This window comes from Ciconia boyciana, chromosome 1 (genome assembly GCF_034638445.1).
Source record: "Ciconia boyciana chromosome 1, ASM3463844v1, whole genome shotgun sequence".
NCBI classification, from domain to species: domain Eukaryota; kingdom Metazoa; phylum Chordata; class Aves; order Ciconiiformes; family Ciconiidae; genus Ciconia; species Ciconia boyciana.
Window position 1 is genome coordinate 11,494,905 of NC_132934.1, and position 24,231 is coordinate 11,519,135.

A 24,231-nucleotide genomic window follows, 5' to 3' on the forward strand; every position below is an offset into this window, starting at 1 on the left:
AGCATGTCATGCTTCATATTTACAGATGCCATTACTCTGTGCTGTAAAGTGTTCATTCTGGTGCAAGGAATTCTGGCTGTTTAGTGCTAACATCCAAAGGCCATGCTGAACATTTTAGGCATGTGCTGTGATTTTCCTCTGCTGCTTCCTTATTAAGCAGTGCAATTTTAATGTGTTTGTGTCATGAGTTAGAGTGGCTTTTTACTTAAAGTAATGGATTATATAGAGTCATGGAAGTAAGCATGATCGTGAAGATGGTAGATAACCGATAAAAGTGGACTGTCAGTGAAAATATTTTATAGCTGCTCAGCATCTTTTGGAAACAGAGCTATGTGAAAAAAATTACACTACAGACAACACAGAAATGATATGCTTTCTTTCAACAACAGCTTTGTGTTTCTCTACTAACAGTTTTTTTGTTATTCTTCCTCCTTTCACTTTGCTTAAAACAGTTTTTTAGGGAGGATGAAAATGGTCAGGTTTTGCCTGGAGCACATGTGTAAATTTGCTTTAACCTTTTCAAAATGATTTTTTAAAAAATAAAAACTTATTGAAATACCTACGGGTAATTCCTTTTTTTTTCTGTTTAGATAAGCTTCATTGAGTTCAGTGAAAAGAATCATATTATTTAAGTCCTTAAACAGTGAAATTATTTGCAGTAAGAGTTTTACTGGATTAATAGAATTTGGCTGAAAGGAACATGTCATAGCATCCATTTTTTTCTTTGCTTAAGGCTAAAGCAGTGTTACATGAGTCTGAAAAATACTATGTCTACTATACGCATGTCTCAAGTAATGGGAGCTTCAGTGTTTGGCTGATTAAGCAGTTAAACACTTAACTCTTGAGTAGGCTGTGCATAGTCACAGAAGTGACTATCAAAGGACTAACAGAAGTCTGCACAAACCACCTGTAGCAGAAGATACGCAGACCAAGAAACATCCAAATAGGCAGTTGAAAATGCATAGCACAAATAAAACACGTGCTGTTTGCTAATAACTGGAGCTTGAGAGTATGTTTAGCATACGGCTAAAACAATGAACTAAATGGTATGTATATGATAGAAGATGAGAACTACTGGAAGAATGCATGAGCTTATGCATGAGGAACTTGGTAAATGTATATAAAATAGAGCCATAGTTTGGATTCTTTGGATTCAAGCTACAAGACAGCTGAACTCAGCACTTTGCCAATTGTTAGGCTTGCTAGCATGATGCCATGAATAAAAAAAGCCCTGTGTGAGAAATCCAGTATTAAATTTTATGGCTGTGCAAGGTGAGTAATTATGTCCCTAGGAGGAGGTGGAGGAGCTCTAGAGGAATCAGTTGTGACCAGTCCATGAGACCCTCTGGCCTGGAATGCCTAAAGGTGACATGTCACCTGGTGAAGTTAGAGAGCTGGTTGTCCCTGAGCGGTTGTCCCATGCTTGTGGGAGCAGCGAGCTTGGAAAGGAGCAAGTAGCATCTTGCTTAATCCATTATCAAGTAGCTTTAGAAAGCAATAATGGCTTATCTTTTAACTATAGCCACATACAAAGCTGTTCGTTGGCTTTTCTTTTGAAATTTTAAATGCCCAGTTGGTTAATACCAGTTTTTCACAATGGAAAACTAGTAGGACTTGGTTTCTGTATTGCCATGTAACTCTTACTCTGGAAGCTGCTAAAACCAATCAACTTATACCAGCTTAAAAGTAGTGCAAAGTAATGTAGAATGAGATACATATTTTACTGCATCAGGTGAGTGCTGAGGATTTGCATGGATGTGGAGAGGTACAACTGCTCTGGATGGTTTTGCTTGCTGCTTCTCTCTGAGTATTAGGGGGTTGGAGAGGTTAGGGGTTTGCAGGACTAAGCTATTTCTGCTCACACTTTCTTGCCCAAAAGTCTAGTGAACCAATGACAAGGATGATGATTCTTTTCATGGTTCTGCCATGATTTCCTTTATGATTTGGCAGGTCACTTGTAATTCGTTTAGCCTTTCAGGAAATACCAATTTGGGGCATGTAGTGTTGACAAAAGCCCAATAAACATAACAAAGAGGGTGGTCCCTTTTACTTGTCCAGATGACTGATAACAAATAAAAGGTCAGCTTCACATTTCATAGGTCACTTACTTTTTTCTTGTGGGAACAAAATCAATCTGCCCACTTTCCCTCGCCAAGACCGCTACCAATGGACTGTGTGAATGATGATGTGACTCTTCTTGTGCTGACATGCTTTTTGGATTGGCATTTGAAAGGAAATGGTAAAAGTAAAGAGTCAATGCAGTACATGTGCACTTGCTAAGAGATATATGATTTTAGGTAGAGCAAGAGACAATTTCAAAGTATTCCATCAGAAATGGAGAAGAGAGAATTCTGTAATCTTATCATGACAGTGAATAGCAACAGGTTTTACAACTTACTAGTCAAGAACATGCTACTTGATTATTTTGTATTTAGCAGTTGTCAAGAATATGGTAACCGAGCTGCCAATACCTTGCTTGTATAGGAAGGCCGATAGCCATCAGATACTTTTACAGTACCTTTTGATGCACATTCTCAATATCTCGTCTTGTTGTAGACTATAAAAAGAGAGTGTGTATGGAGGAAACCCCTGTATTTCAATATTAAATTTTATATGCATAAACCTTTCATCTCAGCTAACACTATGTACTTAGGATGTAGATACCCAAATCTGACATGGTCATTAAGAATTTCATTATTTTTGTGCATAAATCTATTACTCTATTCTTTGGCCTTTTGATGGTACATCATTGTTTTCCCTCCATTTTGTTTTATTTTATCAAGAACTGCTTTTAGCTGTCTCAGTAAAGGGTTTCTACAGAGTTAAAGAACATGAAAATAGACCTGTATTGTGCATGCATTAATGCTTCTCCCGGTGTCTGATACTAGTGCTGTTTCTGTACTGGAAATGAGGAGAAGCTAGTGTTTTATGAGGAGTGCTTATCATAAACCACAGTTTAGAAATGTCTGATTTTGTGTTTGCAATGTGAAAGTAATTTATTCAGAGAAACAGAAGAACTATAAAAGATTTATGCACAATTAGGAGTTTAACTTGAGTAGAAATGTCAACATTTTTCTCCCCAAATGCTCTTCCGTGAAAGTACTCTCCTCTTTCCCTTGGAGGATATACAGTAGCCTACATAAATCAAAGTATTAAGTTGATTAAATATTAAACACAAATTCTAAACTTTCATTAAAGTGGTCTGTTACCTTTGTAAGACTGAAAGCTATCTCATCCTTCTTATCTAAAGTATCATCAGTTGTACTGCAGGCAGCGGATCTCATATAGCACTGCGCTCTCGCATTTTAAATGAAAAGAGATTATGTTTCAGCGACACGCTTAGAAAGGGGTATAAATGGATCAAATTTTTATTGTGCTACTTTGTTGTGCACTAAGGGCCTTTTAAACATCAGTGGAGCTCAGAATGCTTTCCAGATAGCCTGCAGCAATCATGATTGCTAGTAGAAAAAAGGACATGTTAATTCTGCAAATGAGGGGCGGTCAGATGTCTCTGTCTTTGTTTACCTTCTTCTATACCCACACAGATCAGGTGGTTGTAGATGTGGTAGACTGGCCCATTCTCAAGCTCTCACTTGAATTTAAGAGGGGGATTTTGTTGAGAGAGGCAGGTTGACAATGTAGCGAAGGGGAATTTAGACTTGTGAAAGCTCCTGTACTATTTACCCCATGATTACAATTCTTAGGTGCAGCTCAGAAAGCCCAGGTCAGGCACTTGACTTCCCCACGCAGTCAATGGTGAGAGGCAGAAACTTCCAAAGAAGCAATTTAGAAAGCCTACAGCGAGAACCTAAAGCAAATCACACAAATATCCCTCAGATTGTCATTAATGTAATGGAGGTTGAGTACATAGATCCTTTAGGCATTGAAAAATATCTCAGCCTTGTACTAGAAAAACATTCAGAGACTTCATTTGTACTCCCAAGCACTAAGCACTGTGTAAAGTTACAGTAAGGATATAGTCTTTATCTATAGAGTTAATCATGTAACAGAACACTAAAGGTGTATGAGTCAAACAAGCCACACATAATTAGTGCCAGATAAACATACTCTGACTGTCTGCACATAAAGCACCTGCCTGCTACTGCCCCTTAGCTTGCAGACAACGAAATCAGGGAAGGGGTTTGTTGCCTTTACTATCTCCCGAAGCAGGGCTAATACATAAAGAGCCATTGTAAGCTCTCTCAAATAACCCAGATAAAGCCAAGGTAAATTAAAATGATTCTGAATATTACATTTAAGCATAAATATATTTCAAATCACACTCTTGAATTTGAGGCCTGATTCATGATTTCTGAATGCAGTCCTTTAACAGCCTCTTAAATAAACGAGATTAGTGAAGATGATCGAGGGAGGGAAATACAACTATTTGTATTCATAAAAGGCTCAACTCAGCGAAACTTACTTCTTGGCACATGGAGATGGCTCAAAGGATGGTGATCAGGTTGTGATCATTCAAATCACACTTAAGAATCTGGTCCTGTTTGGATCTCATCTGCTATGTTCATTTAATATAATGCCTGTAATCCACAGAGAAAGAAAATCTAGGACCTTCCAATGCACCTCTGAAGCATTAATCAGTAACTAGGATGTAAGAGATGAGCAATGGGACAGGCATTACTTTTACAGCTGGCGTCATGGTCGCAGCGTTACGAATCAGTTTATATCTGGAGAAGTCTCTAACCTTTATTCTGTGCAATCTAACTAGAATCTTTGACAAAATTTGGATAATGGGTTAGTGCTTCTTGCAGGCAATTTTATTTTACTTACACATGTTGTGTAAGGTGTTTCAAGTACTACTAATTCATTAGAAATACCTCTGCGTGAGAGAGTGTTTTGAAATAAGCAAATGGCACGCGCCTTACCATGCTGTGAAGTTTATTTTAACATGCATGCAATGGAGCACGCAAGAAAGAACTTTGATATTGAAACTACTAGCTTATTTCTTTTTCTACTTGGTCCCCGTTTTTCCATTTAATTTTTTTTTTTTCCCTGGAAAGACTTAAATAGATTCCGTCCTAAATAGACACTAGATATTCTCTCACTGGGCAAGAGAGAGCAAGGTGTTGTCTGATGAGTGTTAAGTCCAAAGGGCAAGTAGCATACAGAGAGAGATTTGCAATCTGAGCACAGACCTTTTTCTGTAGTGTTTTAAAATGTCAGATGCAGACAAACATAAGAACAAAATTATGAAAAATATGCTTATGAAGAAGAAAATTGTACAGATTGTGACACTTTAGTGAATGAGTGTCTGGCAAAGGTATGAGACTACTCTTTCAGAACTATCTTTATGGTGAACATGAGAACACAGTTGTACTAAAGTTTTTGCCTTCCCTTCCATCTGGGGAATGTTACATATTCAGAGCTGTTGAGGCATTCAGTGTATCCTTGGAATCTGGTATGTTGTCACAGCAAAATTGTATTAGAGTCATGACAATGAAGAGAAATGCAGAAACTGCACCTAGTTTAAAAGGCTCCTTCGTCTTTCTCTAACGATATCGACAGCCTTTTCACCGAGCAATTGGGAAACTGCCTAGGGTAGCATTTTATAAATAAAATTAAATTTAAAAAAAAGTTGAAATGCTCTTGTTCACAGAGATTTATCTAAATTAAGCGCAATCTTTTAGCTTGCGCTTTTGCAGTATGAGAGCTGTCCCTTCATTCCTGCTTTCCGTCCCTTGCTCTCTTCTACTTACTGACACCCATCCAGGCCTAAATAAATGCAGCATGACCCTCCAGAGTTGACGTTTTCCCTGCTTGCCAGACTCTTTCTTATTTTCTTCTTTTCTGTTGCCTGAATACTTCATATCTATGCCTTTTAAATACTCTTTAGTTACTTCTGATAGCCCAGGTTGGAACCAAGGCATCTCTTTACTTGTCACACTGCAGATCACAACATAGGGAGAGGAAGCCTGAGGTGGAGAGTGGGTTGTGTTTTTTTCGTGATCAGATTCAAATTACTGTTGTTGTTTCCATTTGAATACCCTTAATACCCTTCTTTTTTTTTCTCTTTTTTTTTTTTTTTAAGAAAATCAATCCTTTCCTAGATCAATATCAGTGAATCTGCAATTGTTTATTAAACTGTTGGTAGTGCACTCCCTTCAGAAAAGCTATCACCACTACCCTGGATTAAGACTTTTCTTAATTAAATACTATTTATGAGTCTGTAACTTAAAACCCCAGTACTTTATACGGGGAAATGAAAACAGAGAACAAGGTGCTGGAAAAGAAAATGGAACGCACTCTTGTGATTTATCTGTTTTGCATAACACAGAGGGGCATTACTTTAGCAATTGACTTTTTTTCTTTGCTCACTGTAATGACTGCTAGAGATACTGATTTAATCAACCAACCATGCAAGTGCAATGATTGTGAATCAGATCGTTGTGAAGCAAACAAATGTTTCACAGTAAATTGCCAAGGGATACCAGCTACCCTGCTCTGTTTTTACTCAAATAGATTGTCTTTTAAGCAGCTGCCTCATAAAAAGCCTTCGCTATGTATGGACCTTTAATCAAAATGTCACTAAAGCCTGCGTTCCGGTATGCTTCATTTGAAACACATCCAATGCTCTTATTTATTAAATTGTCCGGCGTCGACTTCAGCCACCATTAACCCTAGTAAGCAAAGATGGATGAGGGAGTGACAAAAAGCTTGTATCAGAGCTGAGATCAGTTGTGCGTGTGTGATGTCTTGATCTATTTGTACATCCCTCTTGGGGACCATTGGGCAATTAAGTTCACCCATTTCAAACACAGCCCTTTCTGTACACTCTGATTTGATAGGAGAATGGGTAATTCCTGGTAATGACTACTACATCTGTTCAATTATATTGCATTGTATTGATGCTTAATTAGAGAATGTGTTGAAACTGGGGAAGGGGACAAGTGGAAGAGGGGAGCATTGGCTCCCAAGTGAATGTCAGAGACTCTTCCTTAATAGCCTGTCTTTTTAATGTGCATTGAATGCACTGACAAGCATTGTGGCCTCCTGACCTTAGAGCATTTACCCCAGCCTGAGAAAGGAGAGCGAAGCCTCTTTGAGAAGGCATTGTTTTAAAGCTGAATTACATTTAATGTCATTCTTGTTTAGCTTTACTGTGAACTGACCCTTACAGCCCTTTGGCCCGCGTGCGCAGTTGGAAACCATTTCTGTGCCTGAGCTTTCTGAATCAAACACTTGCAGTCTCATCAAACGGGCTTTCAAAAGTGGAGCCCAAACGTCATGAGCACGTACTCTTATTTTTCTAAAGATTTATGAAAGTAATTTGTGAGAGTTCTTTTTCTTTTAAAGAATGAAGCTGAGACTTTTGTATCACTCCAGTAATGACATTTAGCATTATCCTTCAATCTCCAGTTTCTGCAGATTTAAGAAAAATACTATACATCACTATTGGAGGATTACAACAGAAATATAAGACCTGCACAGCTGTTCATGACTGAACTGGCCTGTGAAGCCTGACACTAGCCATTTCAAAAGGTTAATTTTGAAAAGTGGAAGACTGAAATATGGTTTTGGTTGCTGCTGGTTCTTTACAGGGTAATTCCATTGATTTTTTTTCTGGTAGTTTACAGTATTCTAGCACTTCTGATATACAGCTGATCTGTCAAACACCCTGGAGAAACTTAGTCATGATTTTAATGTATCTGACGTCCACCTGCACCAGCCTGTGCAGACACTGTCCTGATCCTGTGATCAGGAGTTCTGACCTCCTCTAGGCTTGCTAATGTACGACGAGTTCATGGATTTGGACCTCATATTGTAATGGACAGTTTTCAAAACTGTTTTCAAGACAGAAAACTGCAGTGTTTTGTGGGAACAGATTGACAACCTCTTGAACAGGAGGAAAAGAATGCATTGATTATTTTCTCCTATACTATTATCCTTTTCAAATAATCATTAATATGCATTTGCATCCCAGGAACCACAACATGCCAGCTGTGCCTTTAGCAAAAACTCAGTGTAATTCAGCGCGACTTTGTGAAATGGAAAGAATTTGAAGACAGCGTGGCTATGCTAATTTTGATGCTAATTTCTGTAGAAACTTAATATTCTGTGCCAGTCTTTTGCTTGTACAATAATCTCTGCTTTGCGTCTTTTGCGTCTTTTGTTGTGATATTTTACTTTTTGTTTTAAATGGCAGCACTGAATGCAGATATATACTATACATGCTATTACTACACATGCCACAGCAGTGGCACGTTAAGGAGGTGACAGCTTTGCACATTGGAAGTCACGCTTTGAAAGGAAGAATATATTTGCAAATGAAACAGCTGATTAATTTGGATGTGCAGCTTTCAAGTAATATTCTTTGGAGTATGCTGTACAACAAAAATTTCTTAAAATATATAATAATTTGAAAAAATATAATAAATTAGAAGAAGAGTAGCATTACATTGATGGAGTATAGTTGGAGTCATTTTTTTTTTCTTAGACTACATGGGTTTATCAGAAGTTGGCATTCTGCTATCTGATATAACAGATGTTTTATTTATGAATCCTTGTCATTATTAAACAAGAGGAATCAACATCACACAGAACTGCATTTTGAAGGAGCTTATAAAATTGGAAGCTTGGTAGCAAACAGTTCATAGCTGTGTAAAAAACCCTGCACTTTTTTTGCCAACCTTTGTTGCTTTTTTCAGTGCTTAAAAGATCATAGAATATTTTCAAAATGAGTTTCCTATTAAATGGCCATTATAAATAACATATTTTTAATAATAATAATTTCATATGGAGTTATAAGGAAGATTCTCTCTATACAATCAAGCCCTATCTTCCATAGTGCATAAACACGTGCTTATCTTTAAGTATCCCTCTGTTTTTACATTTAACTTTTACATTTAGGCAAGTGGCAAACCCCGAAAAGGTAGACTTGCTGTACAGGATCTGACCATGTAGACTCCCAGTTCAGCTGTGTACTTAAATTATATGACTAGCACCACTTGCATAGGTGGAATTATTCACCTGCTCATGTACCTCACTGCAGCAAAGCTGCTGGCACAGGGCACAGCAGTGATTTGCTGGTGCTAGTGTCAGTCCTGTGTGTTGGGCTTCCTGCTGCTACAACCAAAACCCACATCAGACGCTCCGATAAATATAGAGAAGTGAGCAACTGAGCTCCCTGCTGATGTAACGCCGTTGCCTCAGCTGCACTTACTTAATATATTCTATGAGAGGTGAAGTACTTTAATACCCATTTTTCTCACAAAAAAAAACCCCAACAAACCCCCCTGATTTTTAATACAGGTACTCATTTATACCTCAATTCCCTGAAAGACAGGGAGATACACTGATTTAAGAAGGTATCCATGTGTTGCTAAACTCAAGGGAAGTTTTGCTATTCACTTCCTCAAAGTGTAGGTGGGGACAAAATGAGATGGACCCGTGGCCATTTCTCTGACCGCTTATATTGGCAGTCCTGTTAAGTATATACATTCAGTGCTGCATAACCTAAACTAAAAAAGGTTACTCTGTATACATTCAATGACAGATAATATAAACAAAGAAAAGCTAAAGTTTTAATTTTTATCTGAATTACTATATATTTTATATTACTTTACTTTAATAAGTTTTTTTCAGTCTAAGGTTTGATCCTGTATTTCTTTGTCAGGCTGAGGCAGGCTTTGAATCAGTGTGATCATATCATCTCATGGTACAGTAATATGCTGCTGCGTTATGTAGACATTGTGCAGTCTCTATTTTCACTCAGTTATACCTAGATACTACAGTTTCCTCATGTATACAATGAAAAAAGGTAAATGTCCTACCGCAAACAGCAGATCAAACTAATTGCATGCTTTAAGGTGATAAATGTATGTGTATTATCATGGTGGCCTCTATAGTTTGGTCAGTATGGAGAGCATGCATGTCTAGTCCATATGTGTAGCTTCTGCATTCTAGATGCATGAAAACAAGACAGTGCGATGGTAATGGCACGAATTGGGTGGCTCAGATGAAATTCTCACTGAGTTGAATTGGTGCCCATGCGTGTGGATGAATGTGCATAAGTAAGTTTCTGAATAAGTTCCTGGTTTGTATGAAACTTTCTTTTTTCCTTTAATCTCTTCTTTACTGGTATCCAATATGCCATATTTTAATTTCCTTAGACTTTTTTTCTGAGGCTAAAATGTAATGCTTATTAGTTTTGGGGAAAAGTAATTTCAGTATAAATTATGGTTAAATTATGAGTGCGATATGTTAAACACAACTGATAAAATCATTTTTTGCCTGAAACGTCTTAGCAAAATTGTGCAGTTAAGCACTTTGTAAAGTTCCATTACACCGAGATTTATTTTGCAATCATTTTTTTAAGACATGCTTTTTTATTCTCCAAAGGCATTACACCATTAACAGACTTACCGTATAACATAAAACCATCAAAATATAGCAGCATTTACATATTATTTTGCATAGGGGCCAGCTTCTAATCCAGGTACCGTTGCTACAGTACTGGAAAACTGTAGCGATATATGTGAGATTCAGTTTTGGTCTCCTTTTTACCAAATTGAATGTATGATTTTAGTGGAGTATCTGTGTTTGTATTAGAGTAATACGAACTTAGTCCAGATTGCATTGGACACTCTTTAAATACTAGTTATCAGAGGTGAAGCAAAGAGGGGATGAGAGGCATCCTAAGTGCTCTTCTGGGGGAACTCCCATGGGGGCAAATACACCAAGGGCTCTCCAGTGGCTGCTCCTCCATGAGATCTATATGCTAGGCCATATGTTAGACCACTGCAATTTAAAACAAAATGATTGCGTTTCATCTAGACAGATTAGAAACAAATTAGGGATTCTTCATTTTGAACTTATATTTCTCAGCCACAGAAATGGTAACTAGATTTTGAGTGTTTGATTGTCCTTTCAATGCTAAGCAATAAATGGTACTAGATGTATATCTGATTGTAAAAGCCTTTAATGAAACACATCTGAGGACTACTGACAGTCATTTGAGCTGAAAATTTGTTATGTCTTCTCTGTTAAACTGTTTTAGCACTATAATCTTTGATAATTAAAACCGAATAATTTTTAAGGAGTTCTTTTTACAGCTTATAGTAATTTTGCAGCTGATTCTATTTGTCAGGCTTACATTAAAGATTGAGCTTAAATTATTAAATGATATTTTGTGCAACAGTAATTTCCATTAGAGGATATTTTTCATGTTATTTGCTAGGAAGCTTTAGACTCCAAAAGAACACTTTTGGCTAAGTGAAGGGAAATATTTGTGAAGCAGAAGCTGTAATTATGAACATGTGTGGCTAAACACCTGTCAGCCACTTGGGTTATACTGAACAAGCTTACAAAATAATATGACCATGCCCTGATCCTGGCTCTTGAAAATGAACACCATATTTAAGGAATTCCTGGATCACTCCTGTTTAACTTCTGGATGCTTTGGAGAATCTACCACACACTTATTAAAGTGGAAAGTGCGGTTACAGATAAAGAACTGAACTGAAACATAAGAAGAGGGTATTTCAATGGGAGTGAGCAGCAGTGAGTAGGTCCAGCTGCTGGGTCAGAGGGTGCTATTCCCAGATCCATCCTTGAAGCCTTCTAATGGAGATATTTAGGCAAGGTTTTGTTGGAAGATGAGAGCAAAACAGCCGTTCAAGCTGCGCTCCAGGGTTGCAAAAGACATGTCGGGGTGAAGGAGTTAGTTGGGCCTAGAAGTTCTGGGTGAGGATGGAGAAAGGTTTCTGCTTTTCTAGGGCAAACACTGAGCAACTCACGGTGCCATCCACAGTTGACCATTTCCGTCCTGGAACCTGCCACCGAGACTCAATATTAAGAAGCAAACCGTTTGTTAGGACATAGGCAGTCACTGGGGTGTGACAGATCTGCCCTTCACTTGCCATTAGCTATTGACTTGCCACTGACTTTGTCCTGGAAGTCAGTGGTGGAACTTAAATCTCCTGAGCTGGTGGCCAAATCAGGGGGCCGTTCCTCCTCCTTCTGTCTGTACCAATGCTGCATCACTGGGTTCCTAGTGCCCCATTTGTCTGTGGTACAGAGGGATTCCTTGAAAGAGCAGTTGGTAGAGCAGTCATTAGTGAGTGCTCCTGCGTGCTTGTTCTGTGAAGGCTATGATGAAGAGGAACCATGTTTATGTAGAGGAGGAGTGTTTGGAAAAAAATGGGAAAATCGTAATAGCTTCTGTGCCTGGATGGATTAAGCATGTGAAATAAGAGCTTAAAAATTCCAAGTCTAAACATTAAAATGTCTGCTACTAAAAATCCAGTGTATCCTGAAGAGTTTTCTGTCTACATTGACCCTTTCTACAAAATGACAGATATGACACAGAAATTATGTCTTGCTCCCCAAATGTTTCAGTTTGACAAATGTAAAATAACTATCTCAAGCAGGGATTTTACATTTTGAAAACAGGAAAGAGCAAAAGGGTCCCTCTGGCCTTGGCTATTGGGACTGTCTTTCTTACATCTGGAAAGTCCTTGCAGACTACATGGCCAGCAGCTTGTCACATTTGGGCAGATAAGACAGTCAAAGAGGGCAAAGAAACAAAGTACTATTTTTTCTTCTTGCCAAAAGAGGAAATAACTTTACCTATGGAGTAGATGATGCATTTTGTGCACCCATTTGCATGCACAGAGATTGCATAGCTTCCCTATTTTCCTCACTCAGTGCAGTAGCTAAATGTCATGAATTAATCTGTGCTTTGCTTTTATTACACAAAAGTTCTTCCAAACATTTATACAAAATTATGCGATACATTTTTCAACAGAGAGCTGGCAGTGGATATACATGCCTGTATCATTATCGCATTGGAATAAGGTGGGATCTCCCAACATTGCAGCGCACACTCCTTTTCACTTAAATTTCTGAATCCTTAACTTCTTTGCAAGTTGCTATTTACTATATGTAGTATTTATACTATACTTGTAAACTGTCATACCTTCACATAGTCCATTAGTAAATTTCCAAACAACAGAAAGAGGAGTATTGGAGGACTGTATGCCACTCTGAGGGGTTCATAACTGTAGAAGTTAGAGAATGAGGTGAACATGTCTCTAGATGATGAATTTAAATCTCCTCCAGTCTGTGGCATCTAATTGGACTGTTACAAATCCTATAGTAAGATCTGGAAAATTCACAAATGCTTATATGGGCTACTTTGCCCTAATTTGTTTTTATATCTCATCTTAAATTACATAACTCTCTTTTATTCATTTTCTGGCTATGCAGTGGAGATTCAAGAGCTTGATCTGATAACTATGGGATTTTAGTGAACTTTGCATCAGTCTCTCTATAGCCAACCCTTTTCTTTCCCTGATTCAGAATCAGTGGGATTTTAGCACACTATGACAATTTGTTTAGTATTTGACAAAACCTGCCTTTATTACTCCTTCCAAAGTCTGGTTCTCTATAAATCTATCCATCCGCCCACATATCTGAAATACGAGTACTGTCAGCTTAATAGGTCATCAAAATATATAGTGGTATTAAAACTCAGTAGTTTTGCAGTAGGAGGTATAAATGCAGCAACACGGGTAATTTCTGTGTAGAAGGTTAGTAATTCCATTGTAACATACGTCTTCTTTCACATGCCTTCTATAAATTTCAATAACAGTTTCTGTTTGCCCTTTAGTGTTGCCTAAGAGGGACACAGAATGGTTGAGAATCCTGCTTTTATGATAATTTTGTAGCCTTTCCTCCCTCCTTCACTGACAGGAAATCGTCTAAAAAGCATCTGATCCTGAAAGTGAAGGTTTTTCTGAGCAAGAAAAGGGAGTGGAGTTAGCTTGAAAAAATATAGCAAGGCTTGCTCTCACTGTTTCTGAGTCTAATCTAATTTATCTTCATTTTTCAAAGACCACTTTTCTATTGAATTAGGAGCAATGTGTTATGTATTTTTTTCCTTTTTGATAATCTAAGAAATATTGACCTATTTTGAAAACACTTCTTCCTCTTGCTACTTACAGCTTTCTTTACTTTAATTGTTGTTATTTTTGTATGCAAGAACTATTCAGAAACTTGAGCAAAATGTAATCTTAACTGAGGAGAGCTGGATGTGGATGTCCAACGTACCAAGTGACTTCAATTGGCAGGGTTAAGTTCTACACCTGCCTCTTTAGATTATAAGACATTATCCAAGCAGAAGTCAGCTAATGGACCTTATTTAGTGTGAGCGATCTACAAAGCTATGGCATATAATCACATGAATCTACTTTCCTTGAAGTCAGCAGAAAAACATTGCATCAGTTTCAGCAGGAAAAAGGTTATAGCCAGGCTGTCCTACATCTAGATCTGTTGGTTTCTTTTACCCTTGTAATTGAGCAGTGCTCTGTTCTGCAAATATGGTTTAGTATACAGGTTTAACATAAAAATAGGTTTTAATGAAGTTAAAAGCAAGATTTCTTAGTCTAGCACCTGCTATATTAAGTTTTACTTGGAGCGTGACTAGGGGTGTACCTGTGAAAATCCTCTGACTTTAGGAAATATAATTGTCCTACTTTAAAAAAAAGAAAAAAAAAGGAAAGAAGAAAAATGGAAAAAAAAAAAAAGCTTTCTGTGCTGTCAAAATAGCTGTTATGCTAGGTTGGCTAATAGCGTAATGTGGATGGATGGCTCTGTAGTGTTCTGGCTGTTTCTTCATCAATCTGGTCAGAGCCCAAGCGGCAGCAGCAGGGTTGTACCTTCTAATTCCCCAGTAAATGACCCGTGTCTGTCTGTCTTTAATCAGACCGTCCCCTTCATCATTCAAATCACTTAGAAGTTGCTATGGAAAGGCACGTGGGCAGTCCTTTTGTCTAGTCATTGCTTAATATGGCAAAAGCCTGTGTGTGGGAGAAGGGGGTTAAAATCAATTGTAGTGCAAAATGTAGTCACCTTTCAGTGGAACATCCATTGCAATGTTCATGCCAAACTAATAACGGTAGGAACAAACTAACCTTTTGTACAGGCTTTCTCTTGGTGCCCTTTGCGGAAAAAAAATGACTGCTGCTTCTTTAAGTCATGGGAGCTCACGTTTGCTGTGACAGCTTTCCAATTGTTAAATAAACTCTGACCATGAGCAGCTGTCAGACAGATATTACACTACAGGCTTCAGTTAAAAGGAGCACCAGACAAGCATTTCACCGCCTAAAGGCTCTTGTTTCATTTGTTTAAAGACATGTTTTTTAAAAAAAATTACAATGAGATAATGTGATGCCTTAACTGAAAAAAAAAGTTGTATTTTAAACATTCTGCCAAATTTTCCCATGGAAGTTATAGGATGTGATTGTGTCCATTTCTGAAAAACAGTCTATGAGGAGCATGAAATATCTCAAATGTACACTTTTGTCTGGTGGCAAGATGGGAGAATTGAGATGCAGACATACTGACATTAGACCTTATAAATAGTAATGTTTATTACTATTTATAACATATTAACATTAATAATAACATAATGTTATAATTATGTTATTTAAATTCTTGTGGGAAGGCAAGAGTAATTATACTGAGCTTCTGCAGAGTTGTAGAATGCCATTTTATCATTTGTACTCTTGATAGTAATCTAGAAAAACCCTTCCGAAGTTATTACTTTTTATTATGTTGGACCCTGCTGTACTAGCTGTTGTACAGGCAAGTAAGAAAAGGACAGTTTCCACTACAGAAGGTCTAATAGGCTAAGATGAATATGCAAGAAAATAATCTTTTAAGGTAAATATGCAGTCAGTTCTGGAAGAAGCATTATTTACATTTAAGTTACAGCTGGGGAGGGAAATTGCCATTAAATTAGAATGAAGGTGGACTTCTTCCTATTCCAGTTTAGAAACCGATATTGTCTACCCTAACCTGCCTAAAAGTCAAGCATGTAGCCTAGCTACGCTGGAGAACCTGGGCTAGGAATCAAAGCTGTCTAGGGCTCCACTAGAGGCAATGTAGGAGATAGGTAGATCAGCTCACCTGGCTGAGGATAGAATGGGTCAACTCTGGAGATGCCTTTTTTCATTGACTGAAGCAGAAGCCTAGTTCAATTGCAAATTAAAACAAAAAAAGAAAACGAAACCTAGTCGGGATGACTCACTTCAAAAGGCAAGGTATGGGCAAATTGTGTGGAGGCAGGAATTCTGGACAATATGTGAGGAGTATTTATTGAAAAATCAAGAATATTTTTGCAAGTTAAAGAGGAAAATGATCCATCTTTCATTTACAAGTAATAGTAGTAATAAGTAATTCATGTTTTTAAGGGTACCTTCTTCCAAAATTTCAAGTTCAACTAACTAACTAATATATGTTCTCACCATTCCATTTCCTTTTAGGACAGAGAGGAATATATCCAGTAAAAATACAAAGCAGTGGGAAATGAAAAAAGTCAATTTAAAAATCAATCCTCCCTGATTTTTTCTATCGACTCCTCTTAGAAATAACACCCAGAATTTTTATAACTGAAGTGGATCATAAAAAAATCTCAGTGTGTTCAATTATTTATTTTATGCTTTTGAAAACACTTTTGGGTAATGGTTTTCACTTTTTCACCTTTCATATATCTCATTCTTTCACACAGAAAAATAGAAGCCATTCAAAAATGGAAGATGATAGGATTTTTTTGTTTTTGTTCATACTTGTGCTTATGAGTTGGTACTGTTCTCACAGATACACATGATGGGCTTAAAGCTACAATAAACATAATGCACCATAAGAGGTGATTTTTAACAAACTGATTTCTATACAGAACTAAATGTTTATGTAATATAAGGGTTTTGTGGAGATTTAAACCAGGAAGTGAATTTATTTTACATCAGATTTTGGAAAACAAAGTATAGAAGGGAAGGTTTGGGAGCATTAAAACAATGATGGAATCAATTGTAATAATAAATGAAAATGTAATTGGTCCCTAGGTCCCAACATACATCACACTCATGGGGCCATGTTAGATATATAAGATGTGAATGAGCAAAGAAATAAGGCAGTAAGAGCACTCTTGGTGATGCAGTGCAAAAGGAGAAAGCAAATACAGACCGTGACTGTCTTGACCTGTTGCATGTATTAACCTCTTGTTGAACCTCCGTGGAAAAGCATCAACACTAACCTGAAGGGATCTACTTGTTACCTGGCTTGGAGATAGGTAGCAAAGTGACTCAAATGGTGCAGCAAACATTCACCAAAGAATGGCAAATAGCCTGAAGTTTGGTCAAATCACACAAAGGGTAAGAAGTGTCAAGAAAAATCTAGAGAAAGGGCTGCTCGGTTACAGTGGGTAAAAGGAGTGTTTGGACACCTGTTAAAAGATCGTGTCTGTCTGAAGGGCTTTCCCTTAGCATGCTTTGCTTTGCAAGTGTTTAATGGGATGTTAAGCCCTGCAACGGAGAGTTCTGGTGGGGCACTGCAGGACAAACTCATGGAGTCTCCAACCTTTTTACTCATTCTGTTACCACTCTCTAACTTTCTCAGGATTTGTGAAGAGAGTGGGGGATATACCAAGTTAAGAGGTAGGCCCATTTTGAGGTAAATCCTCTTTTCATGCCACAATATGGAGGGGGTACCTCTGGAAATGACATATCAGTAAGATTTCCATTGAAGACACTTGCTCAAGCCCTTCTTCTGAGACCCACTCCGATAGTTTCCCACTAAAAGTGAAGACGTTTACTCTTACTAATTTATTAGCAGTTTATTACTGATCAGCTATGAGATGATGGAATTCCTAACAACTGTTCTAGTACCCATCAGTCCTTTTAAAGTGACAAAGGGTTTGTCCCGGTAAGCATTTTTTACGTTCCATGTTACACTTTTTTTTTTACAACTTTCAGAATTTTCTGTGCATCCTTTTTCCTCATGGAGAATCCAGTGAGTATTTTATACAGTGGAACTCCTCCTGTCAAGACTTTAGAACTATTTTATTTAGAAGCATTGATTTAACAGTCTTTTGAAAGCATTTTTTAAAGCTTGACCCAAATTAGAAAGAATACCTGCAAGCTAAAAAAATTGTTCATGGAAATCTAGATAATCACAACCTGTGTGATAAGCTCTCCTCTTGCATTATTGATTTGGCATACATAGTTGTTCAATCAATATAATCTTCTTCCCAAAATTTTGGAATTATAACTCAGCATTCTGCCATCTGGACTAGAAGTCAGTCTTCGTCGAGTGCACTGAGAAGATTTTAAAGGGTAGACAGTCTTATGAAAGCTTCTAGCCCCTGGGAACTAGATAAATTAAAATTGCTCACTGATGAATGAGAGTAATGAAATAATTTCAGTCTAAAACTTTTTCATGACTTCTTTTTTTTTTTTTTTTTTCATTCAGGGTGTTTTAAGATGTAATTTTTGTATGTCTGAAACACCTGGAATCCAGTGAGGAAATAATGGAAGTGCTGTACAGACAGAGTGAAATCACTGTTCTTTATGCAAAGATTTGGAAGGGAAAAATAAAGATATGACACAAGAGAAAATAAAGGATATGGCAGAGTAGATGAGAGTGTCAAACAAGCCAGGCCAGGGGCTGGAGGGAGGATGAAAACATCCTGGGCAGAAGCTATGGTTAATGAGAAACCATGGTTACAATTTACTAGTTCAATTTCTGCTACAGATATTTTGTGAAGGCCTCAAAGACACTTTGAGCTAAACCTTCAAAAAGTTATTGTTTACTGTGTCAGAGCATTCTGCTTGTGGGAAATAGGATTCAAATAGGATTCATGAGAGACAGTATATTGATTGGGGAGTGACCCACTATTGATTGAGAAGAGGGATTTGTCTTAAATTTGGCACTTTTGTAAAACTTAGTACCTTCCTGTCTAGGTAGTTCCCATCCCTATCTGTGCACGTGTTATTTTGGGCTGCCAGAAGGTCCTTCATGTTAGATGTCACAGCCCTAAATCTTTTGTGTTTGGATGACTAATCACTTTCTTCTAAAGCATGAGGAAGGATCCTTTAATAAAAGTAGCCAAGTTGCAACTCCATAATAGAGATTGTGCCCTTTTAAGATATTGATTGTGGTTTAACAAAAAATATATTAATGACCATGGAAAGAAGGAGTAAAATCAGTCCTCCACGTTCTTTCTTAGTCTTCCAGATTTTCCATATTAGCAAAAATGGAGTCTCTCTTTTTCCTATCTTTCCTACTTTCATGAATTATCTAAGAAGTCATTCCTTGGGTATCAGATTAAGGCTAGGAAATGGCTAGGATAAATATATGTATCTGTTCCAGGTTTCAGAGCAGAGTGCTGTGGTAATGACAGGGATGATACGATAGATGAGTTGGAGATCAAACTTTCTGGCTAGGCAAGCAACACAGTCTTCTTCTGAACATGGACCTCACTGGAATAAACTTGTACCATGGTTCCTTCAAAATGTGACATGGCACAGAAACACAAAAACTGTATTAGATCCAATGCTTTTCCAAAGAGTCAGGTTTAGTGGGCACAGGGAGCTGAGCACGCACAGCAGCAAATCGCTGCCTGTTCCCTGGTGAAGAACAGTAGCCGGAGAGCAGGCGTGCGTTGCCAAAACAGCTCGTGCCACCTATGCCCACTGCTGCCTGTCCCACGGCTGCTTCCTTAGAGTGTCCGAAGAGGGACTAGAGGTCAGAAGATTTATTCTGGTTTATCGGCCTGCTCCCAGTTGCTGTTTTTCTCTGCTTGTGCTCTCTGTTGGGAGAGAGACCTCAAAGGCTTCAGGAAAGGTGTTGCTGGGAGTGAGCTGCAGGTCAGGCAGGTTGTCCTGGCAGGCAGCATACCAGCTCCGTTGTGGTGAACTTTGCTACAGCTACTGATAGATACAATGGCATGCTTGGTTTACAGCTGGCTTAGTGTAGCGGCCACCACAGAAAACTGTATGAGAAGAATCAGGTCATCAAGGCTGGGTAGAGGCTCTATTGCAAAAAAAAAAAAAAAGAAAAAAAGAAAAAAAGAAGGTAAGTTAGGCTCTATTGCATGTGGAAACAGACCTTGGTACCTGTCAATGAGGCAGCTACAGTGATATACTTGATGGTGAAGACAGTGTCTGTCCTGGAGAGCACCAGGCAAACTCCAGCTGATGAAAAGTAAAAGAAAAAACAAAACAAGTGGCTTAGATTGGAGTCAGCGAAAGAGAACACCATCAGGGTGTAGCTTGAATATTTGGCCTATTCCAAGCTTATTATTTTTTAGCAAAGACAAGTCTTGTACATTTTGTATTCAATTTTATCAACATATTCTGACTTTTTGCCCTTTTCTTGTGCTATATAATTGTATGCAAGTTCTATTTGCCAGTGATCTGATTGGATGCCTCTCTTTTCTTTTTGGTTTCTGTAGGATAAAATCATGGGTAGATAAGATGCAAGAAGATCTCGTGACATTAGCACGAACTGCAAGCGGAGTGGACCAGCTTGCTGCGGTGAGTAAGAAGACACGCCTTAGACTGCAATAACTAGAAAGTGAAGTGAATGGTGTGGCATCATCTAGGCATTACGATCATTTCATCCCAACATAGTAAAAAGATTTTGGGGAATTAAACTGCAGTGCTTACTGAGAGAGAAATGAATAACACAGACATCCATCAATTCACTCTCTTAATGTTGCTCATTGCTAATATTTAATCAGCTTTGCAGTATCAGGCATAAGGCTTACCATTGTTGCAATGCTTCCACCTGAAGCAAGTGCTTTTATGTTACATGTTTGTCAAATACGGTATCCAGGAAGCAACCATTCACAGCAGTGGAAAATTCTGCTCTCTATTAACAAGGGAGGCTATTTTTCTGACACATATTTCCTGAAATGAGGCAGCTTTTGATTAGAAGAAATGTAGACGAGAATAAGGAGTACTTTTATTCAGCTGTTCCAATTTAACCCAAAGTGTGTTTTAGGGAAGAATTTACAATTCTTTTGTCATAGAGAAGAAAGTTTTGTGCTATATTCCATTCATAGAAGGTAAAAACACATCTGAGATTGCAGAAAAATGAAGTCACAATTCAGAAAATATCAGGATTATGCTGCCTATTCAGCTTTGTGTGTATACATCATGATCCAGTATGCAACCACATGATCATACATTTCCCTCTCCCTATCCCTGCATAAGTCCCATGGCTCCTTCTGTGAACCGATGGATCTCTGGGTTGATGTAGGACTGTATAATGAAGGGAAATTTTGCTGCTACATCAGGAAAAGAAGTTACTCTGTCAGCCACCAAAAGCCCTTGGTGCTGGGGAACTGAACATGAAGCCGTGAGATTTGGTTTTCAGAAGTCATAATCTTTCCAAACAATCCATGAAATGAATAGTAGCTGTGTTTCAAAGCCATTAAGAAACACACAGAAAAATCAGGTGTGAAGTTTCTCAGATTTAACACTGTATATTAAGGTATTCCTTTGACCTTAATGACTTTTTACCCAGACATCCACATGTCTCATGTGAATCCTGTCCCAGAAGGACATTTGCTCTTTACTGCCTCTAAGAGGCTAGATGACTAGCTCAGATGTCCACATTTACATTGTGGAAGCTTCAGTTTAGATGAGATCACCACTGTCCTATAGAAGGAAAGACTGTGTCACTGCATGCACATGAAGAACATAAATGAAGATTGCAGAGATTATTTTAGTTCTGGCCTTTCCTAATATTTGAGTGCTTCATATTGCAACACAAATTAAGGCGGATGCTTTAGATGCACTTCTTAATCTTGGAAAACCCCAAACAAAGTGAAAACGAAATATTGAAATCCTAAAACAAAGCATCAGATTGACACACACATGGGTCTCCAGCATAGGATCTCAACAACTCAGAAATGTCTATCACTTGAGCTTTCTGAGGAACTGTAAGGTTTCCGCAGCATGGAACACTGATGGAAGTTTTTGTAGGTGGGTTTCACACATATCTGCTGACAGAGAACAATGAGGCTTGCGAATCATGTCTCTATCTCCAGGCTTTGGTGAGGAGTTTCTGCTAAGAGGAGGGAGGGCCCTTTTTGCTCATCTGATCTAGGTGTGATCTCTTCTCTTCTGCACTTGCTGTGTCTCTTTTTTCCCCACTGTCTCCTCATTCAGTATCATACCTCTGGTCCACCATTGGACTTTCCATTCCATTCCTGCTGTGCTGTGTGGACTGTCTTTCGTCTCTCCTCAACATATTCTGTTTCTGTCTCAGTTTCTACCTTTGCTGCCTGGCCAGTCTGCCTTTCTCCCTTACATTGGCTTCTTATCCCTATTTTAGGACCTCTCCTCAGCTTTTTCCAGTTCAGCACCTCTCTCTGGACTCTGTAGTTTGCCTTAGCATTTCCAAAACATTCTGTCCAGGTGTGTGTGGCCAGCCTGTCCCAATACTCCTATTGCATCTCTTCTGTTCCACAGGTATTTTTCTTCCTCCTTCTCACCTTTCCCTCCATCACCAATTCTCAGTCCCAAACCTGTAGTTTTCTCCTGTATGCTTTTTCTATTTCCCCTCTCCTTCCAGTCTCTTCTCTCCTTATTCTTTGCCTGTCATTTTCCAATCTGTTATCTCCTACTTCCACATCCCAATCTCTTGCCCTTTGTTCTTCATTCAGTTTTCATCTCCTCTTTCTCCCACTGCTTAGACCATAAGGGTGTAGAGATCACCCGAGAGACCACAGCAAGTCTGAGCTTTAGCTGCAGAGGAGGTGTGATGTTCTCTAGGAGTGATGCTCTCTGGGTTGGAATACACCTCTGTGTAGATTCTCAGGGATTTAGCTGATAAAATCTCTGCAGTGACCTGCAGGTGCTTTTCAGACTAAAACTCATTAAACACCAAGGAGTAAAAAGTATATCTTTGAATACATGTGTTGGGTTTTTAATCTACAGTGCAGGGGCAATAGCCTGCAGTGTTTCAAAGTGTTTCAAAGGGAAATGAGTTACAGAGGATTTCTAACTTGAGCAAAACAATGAGTTAATGTCTCAACCATTTTGCCTGGCATTTCCATGCAAAGACCACATAGTAAAATAGATAATGAAAAGCCAAGAGATTGACAATGTCACTCTTTTTTTCCCTGAGGAAAATGTTAGTATATGTAGTTAATATTCGGCAAACTTACAAGCTGCTAAAACAGTCTTATAATGAGAACTGCTGGGCAAACATAATAATACGTAGTGCTACCAGCTATACTTAAAGTATACCACAGTGACATTCATGCTGAAAAAAACCCCCATTAGTCTGTGAATACTGTAGGTAAGTTTCTTTTTGAAAGCCAAAATTTATAGCACAATTCAAGCAAATAAGTAATCTCAGAGGGTATCCACAAGGTGGTCAATATGTGCTTGTAATCCTAGGATTAAAAGCATGAAAGGGGGATGTTTCCATGTAAAATATCCCTCTATATCAAAGCTGTTTGTTTGACCTAAATTGCATGATGTCTTTCTCTAGCCACAAGGTTTTAATTAGCTCTCTTGCCTGAAAGGGTGAATGCAGAGCCCTGTGAGGTGTGAGCCATGCAGTCTCTCCCTCTTTCCTCTTGTTTACAGGCTATTGTCACTTTCCCATTTTCGAATGGCATCCTTTTTTATTCTGCTCACTGCCTATTAATGTTTAGTGAGATCTCTTCTGAAACCAGCCATAATCCTGGAAAAATGGAGACTACAAGACATTAAAAACAGCATGCTTACATGCCTGTCACTTTTATTCACAGAACTTGCCTTCAGTTGCTCAAGCTTTAAAAAAATTAACAGTCAGATTGAATTTTCAGCTTTGTTTCTGACTTATTACTTCTTCTAACTCCAGAATTGTTTGGACCAAGTCTGTAGTCTTCATGTTTTTGGAAAACTTCAAAAAAGAAATACATATGCTTGGGTTTTCTGCCCTTCCTCCCTCCAAAAGCAGAATGATTGATACAAAAAGAAGGAGCAGAGTGCCTCTATTATACAATAGTAGACGTGACTTTCTGTGAGCAGCTGTAGTACCAGAGTGTGTAGGGTTGGAAAGCTATACTTTGGTCAGATTTTTGGTAGGAGAAATGTCTTTCCTTGTTCTAGGGCAAATCAATTTTAATTTGGCCAAGTGATGAGGTTAAAGCTCATAGCAAGGACTTGTAACAGATTATAACCATTTCACAGCCTGGTCAACCTCTCCCTGGGCTCAGGGAAAGTCCCACTGATTCAGCTGAAGTTACAATCTGTGCCTGCTTCATACAATTGAGTCTCCTGTGAAGATCTCTAAAGGGACCAAGATAGCTCTCAAAGTAGCACAATTACTATGTTCTCAGCTGGAGTGAATTAGTTCTTCAAAAACCAGCACTTTCAATTAGCTGCTGTGCCATGCAAGTTTATGGTGTTTCCATAACTTGTTGAAGATATC

At 38.3% G+C, this 24,231-nt stretch overlaps 1 protein-coding gene across 6 annotated transcripts in view; it reads left to right on the top strand.

Annotated features, from left to right (window-relative positions):
• Positions 1-24,231, top strand: part of CACNA2D1 (calcium voltage-gated channel auxiliary subunit alpha2delta 1) — a 440,093-nt gene that overhangs the window by 37,752 nt on the left and 378,110 nt on the right. For all 6 annotated transcript variants that reach the window (XM_072858469.1, XM_072858441.1, XM_072858480.1 and 3 more), the window contains exon 2: positions 20,252-20,333. In XM_072858469.1, the coding sequence (XP_072714570.1) occupies positions 20,252-20,333 (82 nt within the window). The remainder of the gene's footprint in view (positions 1-20,251; positions 20,334-24,231) is intronic.